General features: G+C 41.7%; 4 protein-coding genes across 7 annotated transcripts in view; all 4 read left to right on the top strand.

Moving 5' to 3' along the window:
- The first annotated feature begins 1,050 nt into the window (after nt 1-1,050).
- LOC147468102 (cuticle protein CP1876-like) lies at nt 1,051-2,163 on the top strand. Its single transcript, XM_086556130.1, has 2 exons — nt 1,051-1,090; nt 1,284-2,163. The coding sequence occupies exons 1-2, from the start codon at nt 1,079-1,081 to the stop codon at nt 2,094-2,096; spliced, it is 825 nt and encodes a 274-aa protein (XP_086412256.1). The 5' UTR covers nt 1,051-1,078; the 3' UTR covers nt 2,097-2,163.
- A 1,657-nt stretch (nt 2,164-3,820) lies between these two features.
- On the top strand, nt 3,821-4,693 carry LOC147468101 (cuticle protein CP1499-like). 2 transcript variants are annotated; one of them, XM_086556129.1, is made up of 3 exons: nt 3,821-3,852; nt 4,051-4,179; nt 4,210-4,693. In XM_086556129.1, exons 1-3 carry the CDS (start codon nt 3,841-3,843, stop codon nt 4,636-4,638), a joined length of 570 nt encoding a protein of 189 aa, XP_086412255.1. In that variant the 5' UTR covers nt 3,821-3,840; the 3' UTR covers nt 4,639-4,693. The 2 variants fall into 2 exon arrangements, with proteins under 2 accessions (XP_086412255.1, XP_086412254.1); XM_086556128.1 differs by having other exon boundaries at nt 4,051-4,693.
- A 3,350-nt stretch (nt 4,694-8,043) lies between these two features.
- LOC147468100 (cuticle protein CP1499-like) lies at nt 8,044-9,002 on the top strand. Of its 2 annotated transcripts, XM_086556127.1 has the most exons (3): nt 8,044-8,108; nt 8,316-8,444; nt 8,505-9,002. In XM_086556127.1, the coding sequence occupies exons 1-3, from the start codon at nt 8,097-8,099 to the stop codon at nt 8,931-8,933; spliced, it is 570 nt and encodes a 189-aa protein (XP_086412253.1). In that variant the 5' UTR covers nt 8,044-8,096; the 3' UTR covers nt 8,934-9,002. The 2 variants fall into 2 exon arrangements, with proteins under 2 accessions (XP_086412253.1, XP_086412252.1); XM_086556126.1 differs by having other exon boundaries at nt 8,316-9,002.
- A 3,451-nt stretch (nt 9,003-12,453) lies between these two features.
- LOC122250475 (cuticle protein CP1499-like) overlaps nt 12,454-12,500 on the top strand; it is an 855-nt gene continuing 808 nt past the window's right edge. For both annotated transcript variants that reach the window (XM_086556125.1, XM_086556124.1), the window contains exon 1: nt 12,454-12,485. In XM_086556125.1, the coding sequence (XP_086412251.1) occupies nt 12,474-12,485 (12 nt within the window). In that variant the 5' untranslated portion in view covers nt 12,454-12,473. The remainder of the gene's footprint in view (nt 12,486-12,500) is intronic.

The raw sequence follows: 12,500 nt of genomic DNA, 5'->3' as shown, positions 1-12,500 counted from the left end.
ATATGTCATGCACAGTAATGAATATCAGTTTTGTTTCAAGAGAAAGAGAGAGGGAGTAAGAGAGGGGGGGGGGGCACAAACAGAAAGAGACGGAGAGAGAGACAAGAAAATATAACTCAACAGTGCCTCCATGATCAAGTCTCAAGACCTCTTCCAATTTCCAAAACAGGTGGCGACACGCTCGTGAATATAAGCATGACTCATTTAGTGTCCTTTGACAGGAGTGAGAAAAAAAAAAACTTTACTATCAAATCACGCACCGCTATGCTACTTCTAAAGAAGGTTTGCATCTAAGAGCAGATACACCGTGCATTAAACTCACTAGATTGACACTTGTAAGACGAGTCTTTTTAGATGAGAGAGAGAAAAGAGAAAAGAAGAGAGAGGGAGAGAGAGAGAGAGAGATCTGTTTATGTACTCACCTGTTCAGTTTCAAATTTCTAAAGAAGCGATAGTGATCAATTTATAAGCTGAGTTGGTAAAAATGTTCATTGAGTGAATCTAGATTAAACACAAACACACATACACACACACTCAGACTCACCCACATATATTCATAGATATATAATTAAAGAAGAAAAAATATATATATTCATATAGATATACATATTAATACAAATATACATATAGTTATATATATATATTCCTTTATATCTATCTATCTATAGTATATATACAGTATGTACATATATATCTATTCCTTTATATCTATCTATCTATAGTATATATACAGTATGTACATATATATCTATATATGTATATATATACATATATATACATATATATACATATATATATACATATATATACATATATATACATATATATACATATATATACATATATATACATATATATATATTCATGTATGAATGCATTTTCCTATGGTAGAACTGAATGAATGAAGCGGCGGATATGCTGCAAAGGTCAGCCAAGCGGGATGAGGCAGGACTTGGACACCAACGAGAGATGACGCCACCGCTACGCTACGGATTCCGACTGACCTTCTGCTCTTGGTATATAAAGCCAAGAAGATCTTGGATTGGCGCAGTACGAGTCTTCGATCAGGAAAATAATCATGACGCCTCTGGTAATCCCACAATGCAATGTTCACTTCAGAAGCAAGTTCAGACAGTGATGATTTACTGAAATTAAGTTTGGTTAATGGTGAAAATAGTAGTGTACAGCAAACATAGATATTCTCTTCCATTTATTATTTTCCATGAAATCGCACTGTATGAACCAAAACATCAGTGCACTAAAGATAAATAATTTTTCTGCAGATTTTCTTGGCAGTGCTGGGAGTGGCTTCGGCTGGCCCCTTCACGGGATACGCCCCCGAAGTGCAGGCTGAGAGAGCACGCTTCTTCCAAGCCTTCCGTGCTGCTCAGGCTGCTGCCGCCCCTCAGCAGGCCCTCTACCACCATGCCGCCCCTCAGCAGACATTCTACGCCCCTGTCCAGCCCAAGTGGACTGGACCAGTAGCTGCCACTGTCCCCGCGGGAGTCGACGGCACCATCACCCCTGTGTCCGATACCCAAGAAGTGGCTGCCGCCCGCAACGCCTTCCTCAACGCCTACAACGCACAGGTCAGGGCCACAGTTGGTGCTGCACCTACCGCCCACTCCTACACCCCTACCTACCATCATGCACCAGCTGTTTCCCAGCATACCTTCCACCATGCCGCTCCACTCCAGCCCAAGTGGACTGGCCCCGTGGCAGCCACCGTCCCAGCTGGACTCCCGGGATCCGCTCCCCAGGTGGCTGACACCCCCGAAGTGTCTGCCGCCCGCAACGCCTTCCTCAACGCCTACAACGCACAGGTCAGGGCCACAGTTGGTGCTGCGCCCGCCGTTCCCTCCTACACCCCTACCTACCATCACGCCCCAGCTGTTCCCCACCAGACCTTCCACCATGCTGCTCCAGTCCAGCCCAAGTGGACTGGCCCCGTGGCAGCCACCGTCCCAGCTGGACTCCCGGGATCCGCTCCCCAGGTGGCTGACACTGCCGAAGTGGCAGCCGCCAAGCAGGCGTTCTTCAACACGTACAACAGGCAGGCAGCAGCTGCGGCGCCCCCATCGAGGCATTACTACTAGACCGTACTGACAAGATGTATATAATAACAAAAATATCAATTGAATTAGAAAGTCATTCATATCATTATTCATGCATTTTCCTGATTTTCTTCCGCTGCATTAAAAATAAGTAAAATCAACTACAATATCAAAACAACAAACACTTGGGATCACTCTATCCTCAAATTATAGGGCTTTGATAATCTACAGTTCTCTGCCTCTCTCTTTATATAGAATTGATATCATCTAAAACTCACAATACAAAAAAGACAAAGAAGCACTATATCTTAAGCTTTACTGCAAAATATTCCTTCCTCAAATACTTTTAGTGCCTAGAGTTACCAGATCTGTACATGAGGACTACTGTGTGCATATATGTATATATATATACCTCTTCTCAGCAGTTTACACATTTTGAATGAGACTGATACGAATGTTTTAAAAAGTAGGCCAAAACTGCTGTTTAAGGTAGAGGTATGGATGTACTTGAATTGCGTATAACCTCTCATGCACTGAGGTGTATTTCAGATATGGATCAGCTCTAATGTTTAATTAATTCACGTTATTAATTTCCCAATGAAGATGATGAGGCATCAGATACACAGCTAGAAAATCGATGTCACGCCTTGAGTGTCTATAGAACGATTTTGAACTATCTATACGTTAAACGGGCCAAGATGAATCAGCATTGTAGGTCAAAGTTCGAATCGTGCACAGTCTTTTTTCTTTTGAGGGGGGGGGGAGAAGTAACTCTTATATGTATTAAGATATGTCATGCACAGTAATGAATATCAGTTTTGTTCCAAGAGAAAGAGAGAGGTAGTAAGAGAGGGGGGGGGGGCACAAACAGAACGAGACGGAAAGAGAGAGAAGAAATTATAATTCAACAGTGCTTGCATGATCAAATCTAAAGACTTCTTGCAGTTTCCAAAACGGGCGGAGACACGCTCGTGAATATATGCATGACTCATTAAGTGTCCTTTGACAGGAGTGAGATAAAGAAAAAACTTTACTATCAAACCGCTATACTATTTCTAAGGAAGGTTTGCATCTAAGAGCAGATACACAGTGCACTAAACTTGCTAGATTGACACTTGTAAGACGAGTATTTTTAGATGAGAGAGAGAAAAGAGAAAGAGGGAGGGAAATAGATCTATATATGTACTCACCTGATCAGTTTCAAATTTCTAAAGAAGCGATGGTGATCAATTTATAAGCTGAGTTAGTAAAAATGTTCATTGAGTGAATCTATAGTAAACGCATACATACATACACACACTCAGACTCATCCACATATAATTATAGATAAGTAATTAAAGAAGAAAAAATATATATTCATATAGCTATACATATTAATAAAAATTTACATACATACATACATATATATATATATATATATATATATATATATATATATATTCCTTTATATATATCTATCTATATTACATATATGTACATATATATATATATATATATATATATATATATATATATATATGTATATATACACACACATATATATACATATATATATAGATAGATAGATATGTATACATGAATGTATTTTCGCATAGTAGATCTGAATGAATGAAGCGGCGGAAATGGTGCAAAGGTCAGCCAAGCGGGATGAGGCAGGACTTGGACGCCCAACGAGAGATGAGGCGACCGCTACGCTACGGATTCCGACTGACCTTCTGCTCTTGGTATATAAAGCCAAGAAGATCTTGGATTGGCGCAGTACGAGTCTTCGAGCAGGAAAATAATCATGACGCCTCTGGTAATCCCACATTGCACTTGTTCACTTCAGAAGCGAGTCGAGACAGTGGCCGTGATGATTTACTGAAATTAAGTTTGTTTTATGGTGAAAATAGTAGTGTACAGTAAACATAAAATGTTTTCCATTTATTCCTTTCCATTAAATCGCATTGTATGAAGCATAATAGCAGTACACTAAAGAGAAATATTTCTTCTGCAGATTTTCTTGGCAGTGCTGGGAGTGGCTTCGGCTGGCCCCTTCACGGGATACGCCCCCGAAGTGCAGGCTGAGAGAGCACGCTTCTTCCAAGCCTTCCGTGCTGCTCAGGCTGCTGCCGCCCCTCAGCAGGCCCTCTACCACCATGCCGCCCCTCAGCAGGCCCTCTACCACCACGCCGCCCCTGTCCAGCCCAAGTGGACTGGACCAGTAGCTGCCACTGTCCCCGCGGGAGTCGACGGCACCATCACCCCTGTGTCCGACACCCAAGAAGTGTCTGCCGCCCGCAACGCCTTCCTCAACGCCTACAACGCACAGGTCAGGGCCACAGTTGGTGCTGCACCTACCCCCCACTCCTACACCCCTACCCACCATCATGTCCCAGCTGTTCCCCAGCATACCTTCCACCATGCCGCTCCAGTCCAGCCCAAGTGGACTGGCCCCGTGGCAGCCACCGTCCCAGCTGGACTCCCGGGATCCGCTCCCCAGGTGGCTGACACTGCCGAAGTGGCAGCCGCCAAGCAGGCGTTCTTCAACACGTACCAGAGGCAGGCAGCAGCTGCGGCGCCCCCATCGAGGCATTACTACTAGACCGTACTGACATAATGTATATAGTAATAGAAACATTGATCAAAATGGAAATAAAATTACAGTAGTATTCTTGGTTTTTGGTTTCCCTATGTTAAAAAAAAACGATGAGCTTCGCACACACAGCTAGCGCTAAATTGAAAATTAAACAAGCGTTTACCTTTACTGTCAGACAGTGATAACGTATATACTATAGAAAAATATACATCAATGGCAATTGCGTGTCTGGTTAGGAATTATAAGAGAGAGGGAGAAGAGGGGCAGGTTAGAGAAAGAGAGAGGACGAGTAGGGGGTTAGGAGAAGACAGAGAAAAGGAAAAAAGAAATACAAAGAGAAAAAAGGAAAGGGAAAACAATAAAATGAGAGGGTACAATGCCCTCAGCAAGAAGTCTCACGATCCCAGGTGAAATTCCAGGATCATCTCCTCAGGATGCTGACACTCACGAAACCCGAACCTCGAAGAACCAGGTCTTCCACTCAGTAAAAGAGGCAAGCAGCAGATTCTGCACAAGACTACGTTATGACAATCAGATTCCGTTTGGAACTGATTAGGTACAAGATTGTATCAGCAATTGATATTTGACTGCCTTTCTTATCGAGGAGCAACTGGTAACAAAGGTACAGAACAGTATCTTTACCCCATGATAGATGCAGGGAAAATCATTTGATTTTTTTTTTTTTTTTTTTTTTTTTTTTGTCAAGTTTGACTTGAAACTATAGTTATGGAGGTAGTTAATATTTCTGCCTGAAATGTGAGAATATATAAATAACTTATTTCATTATCCGAACCCAGACACACACCCATACATACACACACACACACGCGCAGATGTGTATGTGTACGTATATATACATAAATATACATATATATATATATATATATATATATATATATATATATATACATATATATGTATATATATATACATATATATGTATATATATATACATATATATGTATATATATATATATATGTTTGTTTATATATAAATATATACATATGTATATGTATATGTATATGTATGTATATATATATATATATATATATATATATATATATATATATATATATGTGTGTGTGTGTGTGTGTGTGTGTGTGTGTGTGTGTGTGTCACCTCGCCGGTGCCTTACGAGCAGAACAAAGCAGCATTCGTCCTCCAGACCGCATTGTCAACGAGTTTCCATTAATTCCTGATAAGATTAAGGTGAAAAAAATCCTACATTTAATGGCCGATATTTTGAGTTGGATGTTTGTTGCAAATTGCCCAAAGTCCTTTAAAAGGATATGATATTGTTTTCTTTCTTTTCTTCTTTTAGATCGGAGGTCAGTGGCACACTCGAGGCGATTTGCTTTCCCAGCAATCACCGGAACAAGAGAGGGAGCGAGATGGAAATAAAGTGAGATGGATGGAGAGAGAGATGAAGAGAGAGAGGATGGGGATAGATAAATAGAGAGAGAAGAGAGGGAAGAAAAGAGAAGACAGAGACAGAGGGTGTTAGAGAGAGGGAGTGAGATGGAAAGAAAGTGAGATGGATGGATGGAGAGAGATGAAGAGAGAGAGGGTGGGGATAAATAGATAGAGAGGGAAGAAAAGAGAAGACAAAGACAGAGGGTGTTAGAGAGAGGGAGTGAGATGGAAAGAAAGTGAGATGGATGGAGAGAGAGAGAGAGAAGGGTGGGGATAGATAAATAGAGAGAGAAGAGAGGGAAGGAAAGAGAAGACAAAGACAGAGGGTGTTAGAAAGAGGGAGTGAGATGGAAAGAAAGTGAGATGGATGGAGAGAGAGAGAGAGAGAGAAGGGTGGGGATAGATAAATAGAGAAGAGAGGGAAGGAAAGAGAAGACAATACATAGAATGTTAGAGAGAGGGAGTGAGATGGAAAGAAAGTGAGTTGGATGGAGAGAGAGAGAGAGAGAATAGGGATAGATAAATAGAGAGAGAAGAGAGGGAAGGAAAGAGAAGACAGAGACAGAGGGTGTTAGAGAGAGGGAGCGAGATGAAAAGGAAGTGAGATGAATGGAGAGAGAGAGAGAGAGAGAGAGAATGGGGATAGATAAATAGAGAGAGAAGAGAAGGAAGGAAAGAGAAGACAAAGACAGAGGGTGTTAGAGAGAGGGAGTGAGATGGAAAGAAAGTGAGATGGATGGATGGAGAGAGAGAAAGAGAGAGGGGGGATAGATAAAAAGAGAGAGATAGAATGAGAGAGAGAGGAAGAGGAAATTTACAGTGAGAAAGAGTGACAGGAAATAAAACAGACAGAAAGAAAGATTGAGTGATTGAGAGTGACGCACAAAGAAAGAGAGAGAGATTCAGTCTCTAAACAGGTCCTGAACTGATACAATGTTCATGATAGCCGGAAGCTTTCCGGATGACGTGGCTCTGAAGGAAGTGTAACTACGAAGAAACAAAATGTCTATAAGTCACTCTGCAGTTTCCATCATTAACAAAATATAATCTTATGTTTTAAGTCATTCTACAGTTTCCATCACTCTACATGATGGATATATCTTCGAGGCAGACAAAGTGTATACATCATTTTTCGAATACGTGATGTGATACGAGTATATTTTTATGTGTAAGGAGAGGCTGCATACTTACATACAATCTACGCATCTACATCTACATCCAAAAGGAAATGTAGAAACAATAAGGAGGAATTACAAACCGCCTAATGGTTTATTGTTATTGTTATTTTTATGTTCATTTTTTTCTTTGTTCACATGATACTGCATATGTCCCCTCCCCCCCCCTCTCTTTCTTTCTTTCTTTGTATTATCTTCATATCTATGAAAACATTCACATGTGGATATATCTATTATATTCCTAAACACTTTTAGATTCACTAATTTGTTTCTATTTTACTATGAACCTATTTATAATGTCTTTGCTCAACCATTTGTCATTTGTAATTTTAAAAATAAGTAGTTTTTTCTTTTCTTTTTTAAGTTATACAAGCTATGCAAATGTGCATTCAAGAATTATTGGTCATTATTTTTCATTATTTTTAAATGTAAAATTATATTCTCTTTTTGTCGCTATACATCGTGAGTTGTTCTAAAATGATCTCGCTTAAACAAAAACACGCACACACTCGAGTGTGTGCGTGCATATGTGTCCATATGTGTGTGCGTACATGTGTGTCCCCATTTATGTGTGCGTGCATGTGTGTCCCCATTTATGTGTGCGTGCATGTGTGTCCCCATTTATGTGTGCGTGCATGTGTGTCCCCATTTATGTGTGCGTGCATGTGTGTCCCCATTTATGTGTGCGTGTATGTGTGGGTGGCACCGGATATGTTGCAAAGGTCAGCCAAGCGGGATGAGGCAGGACTTGGACACCCAACGAGAGATGAGGCGACCGCTACGCTACGGATTCCGACTGACCTTCTGCTCTTGGTATATAAAGCCAAGAAGATCTTGGATTGGCGCAGTACGAGTCTTCGATCAGGAAAATAATCATGACGCCTCTGGTAATCCCACAATGCAAAGTTCACTTCAGAAGCGAGCTCAGACAGTGGCTGTGATGATTTACTGAAATTAAGTTTGGTTTATGGTGAAAAGAGTAGTGTAGAGTAAACATAAATATTTTTATAATTCTTCCTTTCTATTAAATCGCGTTAAATCGCATTGTATGAACCAGAATAGCAGTGCACTTAAGAGAAATATTTCTTCTGCAGATTTTCTTGGCAGTGCTGGGAGTGGCTTCGGCTGGCCCCTTCACGGGATACGCCCCCGAAGTGCAGGCTGAGAGAGCACGCTTCTTCCAAGCCTTCCGTGCTGCTCAGGCTGCTGCCGCCCCTCAGCAGGCCCTCTACCACCACGCCGCCCCTCAGCAGGCCCTCTACCACCACGCCGCCCCTCAGCAGGCCCTCTACCACCACGCCGCCCCTGTCCAGCCCAAGTGGACTGGACCAGTAGCTGCCACTGTCCCCGCGGGAGTCGACGGCACCATCACCCCTGTGTCCGACACCCAAGAAGTGTCTGCCGCCCGCAACGCCTTCCTCAACGCCTACAACGCACAGGTCAGGGCCACAGTTGGTGCTGCACCTACCGCCCACTCCTATACCCCTACCTATCATCACGCCCCAGCTGTTCCCCACCAGACCTTCCACCATGCCGCTCCAGTCCAGCCCAAGTGGACTGGCCCCGTGGCAGCCACCGTCCCAGCTGGACTCCCGGGATCCGCTCCCCAGGTGGCTGACACTGCCGAAGTGGCAGCCGCCAAGCAGGCGTTCTTCAACACGTACCAGAGGCAGGCAGCAGCTGCGGCGCCCCCATCGAGGCATTACTACTAGACCGTACTGACATAATGTATATAGCAATGGAAACATTGATCAAAATTGAAATAAAATTACAGTAGTATTCTTGTTTTTTGGTTACCCTCTGTTAAAAAAACGATGAGCTTCGCACACACAGCTAGCGCTAAATTGAAAATTAAACAAGCGTTTACCATTACTGTCAGACAGTGATAATGTATCTGCTATTGAAAAATAAACACCAATGACAGTTGCGTGTCTGGTTAGGAATTATAAGAGAAAGGGGGGAGGAGCAGGTCAGAGAAAGAGAGAGGAAGAGTAAGGGGGTTAGGAGAAGACAGAGAAAAGGAAAATAGAATAAAAAGAGAAAAAAGGAAAGGGAAAAGAATAAAATGAGAGGGTACAATGCCCTCATCAAGAAGAAGTCTCACGATCCCAGGTGAAATTCCAGGATCATCTCCTCAGGATGCTGACACTCACGAAACCCAAACCTCGAAGAACCAGGTCTTCCACTCAGTAAAAGAGGCAAGCAGCAGATTCTGCACAAGTCTACGTTATGACAACCAGATTTCGTCTTGGACTGATTAGGTACAAGCTTATATCAGCAATTTGATTTCTTATCGAGGAGCAACTGGTAACAAAGGTACAATTTTTTTTTTTCCGCGTGGAGAGTGAGTCAGCATCTTTACCCCATGATAGATGCCGGTAAAAATCATTTGATTTATTTATCTATTTATTTTTTTATTATTATTTTTTTTTTGTGTGTGTGTCGAGTTTGACTTGAAACTATAGTTATGGAGGTAGTTAATATTACTGCCTGAAATGTGAGAATATATAAATAACTTATTTCATCATCCGCACCTAGACACACACACCCATACATACGTATATACACACACGCAGATGTGTGTGTATATATATATGTATATATATGTACATAAATATGTATGTTTAGATGTAAATATGTATATGCATATGTATATATATTATATATATACATATATATGTGTGTGTGTGTGTGTGTGTGTGTATACATATATATGTGTGTGTGTGTGTGTCACCTCGCCGGTGCCTTACGAGCAGAACAAAGCAGCATTCGTCCTCCAGACCGCATTGTCAACGAGTTTTCATTAATTCCTGATAAGACTAAAGTGAAAAAAAATCCTACATTTAATAGCCGATATTTTGAGTTGGATGTTTGTTGCAAATTGCCCAAAGTCCTTTAAAAGGATATGATATTGTTTTCTTTCTTTTCTTCTTTTAGATCGGAGGTCAGTGGCACACTCGAGGCGATTTGCTTTCCCAGCAATCACCGGAACAAGAGAGGGAAGGAAAGAGAAGACAAAGACAGAGGGTGTTAGAGAGAGGGAGTGAGATGGAAAGAAAGTGAGATGGAAGGAGAGAGAGAGGGGGTGGGGGGGATAGATAAATAGAGAGAGAAGAGAGGGAAGGAGACAAAGACAGAGGGTGTTAGAGAGAGGGAGTGAGATGGAAAGAAAGTGAGATGGATGGAGAGAGAGAGAGAGAGAGAGAGAGAGAGAGAAGGGTGGGGATAGATAAATAGAGAGAGAAGAGAGGGAAGGAAAGAGAAGACAAAGACAGAGGGTGTTAGAGAGAGGGAGTGAGATGGAAAGAAAGTGAGATGGAGAGAGAGAGAGAAAGAGAGAGAAGGGTGGGGATAGATAAATAGAGAGAGAAGAGAGGGAAGGAAAGAGAAGACAAAGACAGGGTGTTAGAGAGAGGGAGTGAGATGGAAAGAAAGTGAGATGGATGGAGAGAGAGAGAGGGGGGGGGATAGATAAATAGAGAGAGAAGAGAGGGAAGGAAAGAGAAGACAAAGACAGAGGGTGTTAGAGAGAGGGAGTGAGATGGAAAGAAAGTGAGATGGATGGAGAGAGAGAGAGAGAGAGAGGGTGGGAATAGATAAATAGAGAGGGAAGGAAAGAGAAGGCAAAGACAGGGTGTTAGAGAGAGGGAGTGAGATGGAAAGAAAGTGAGATGGAAAGAAAGTGAGATGAATGGAGAGAGAGAGAGAGGGGGGGGGGAGTAGATAAATAGAGAGAGAAGAGAGGGAAGGAAAGAGAAGACAAAGACAGGGGTGTTAGAGAGAGGGAGGGAGATGGAAAGAAAGTGAGATGGATGGAGAGAGAGAGAGGGGGGGGAGTAGATAAATAGAGAGAGAAGAGAGGGAAGGAAAGAGAAGACAGAGACAGAGGGTGTTAGAGAGAGGGAGTGAGATGGAAAGAAAGTGAGATGGGTGGATGGAGAGAGAGAGAAAGAGAGGGGGGATAGATAAATAGAGAGAGATAGAATGAGAGAGAGAGGAAGAGGAAATTTACAGTGAGAAAGAGTGACAGGAAATAAAACAGACAGAAAGAAAGATTGAGTGATTAAGAGTGACGCACAATGTAGTCTTTAAACGGGTCCTGAACTGATACAATGTTCATGATAGCCGGAAGCTTTCCGGATGACGTGGCTCTGAAGGAACTACGAAGAAACAAAATGCCTATAAATCACTCGGCAGTTTCCATTATTAAAAAAAAAAAAAAAAAAAAAAAAGGAAAATCTTATAATTTTAAGTCATTCGACAGTTTCCATCATATCTACGAGGCAGAACAAAGTATATACATTTTTTTTCGAATCCGTGATGCAATACGAGTATATTTTTATGTGTGAGGAGAGGCTGCATACTTACATACAATCTACACATCTACATCTGCATCCAAAAGGAAATGTAGAAACAATAAGGAGGAATTACAAACTGCCTAATGGTTTATTGTTATTGTTATTTTTATATTCATCTTTTTTCTTTGTTCACATGATACTGCATATGCCCCCCCCCCCCTTCTCTTTCTTTCTTTCTTTGTATTATCTTCATATCTATGAAAACATTCACATGTGGATATATCTACTATATTCCTAAACACTTATCAATTCACTAATTTGTTTATATGTTATTATTATAATGTCTTTGCTCAACCATTTGTCATTTGTAATATAAGAAATAAGTATTTTTCTCTTTTTTTAAATCATACAAGCTATGAAAATGTACATTCAAGAATTGAACGTCATTATTTTTCATTGTTTTTTTTTCATGTAAGATTATATTCTCTTTTTCTCGCTACATCATGAGTTGTTCTAAAATTATCACGCTTAAACAAAAACACGGGCTCACAAATACACTCGAGTGTGTGCGTGCATATGTGTGTCCATATATGCGTGCGTGCATGCGTGTGTCCATATATGTGTGCGTGCATGTATGTCCCCATTTATGTATGCATGTATGTGTGTCCCCATTTATGTGTGCGTGCATGTGTGTCCCCATTTATGTGTGCGTGCATGTGTGTCCCCATTTATGTGTGCGTGCATGTATGTCCCCATATATGTGTGCGTGTATGTGTGGGTGGCACCGGATATGTTGCAAAGGTCAGCCAAGCGGGATGAGGCAGGACTTGGACGCCCAACGAGAGATGAGGCGACCGCTACGCTACGGATTCCGACTGACCTTCTGCTCTTGGTATATAAAGCCAAGAAGATCTTGGATTGGCGCAGTACGAGTCTTCGAGCAGGAAAATAATCATGACGCCTCTGGTAATCCCACAATGC

Source organism: Penaeus japonicus, unplaced genomic scaffold (genome assembly GCF_977035675.1).
Source record: "Penaeus japonicus unplaced genomic scaffold, GWHDUDI00000001_assembly GWHDUDI00000031, whole genome shotgun sequence".
Classification (NCBI taxonomy): Eukaryota; Metazoa; Arthropoda; class Malacostraca; order Decapoda; family Penaeidae; genus Penaeus; species Penaeus japonicus.
This window is presented reverse-complemented; position numbering and strand designations above follow the sequence as displayed.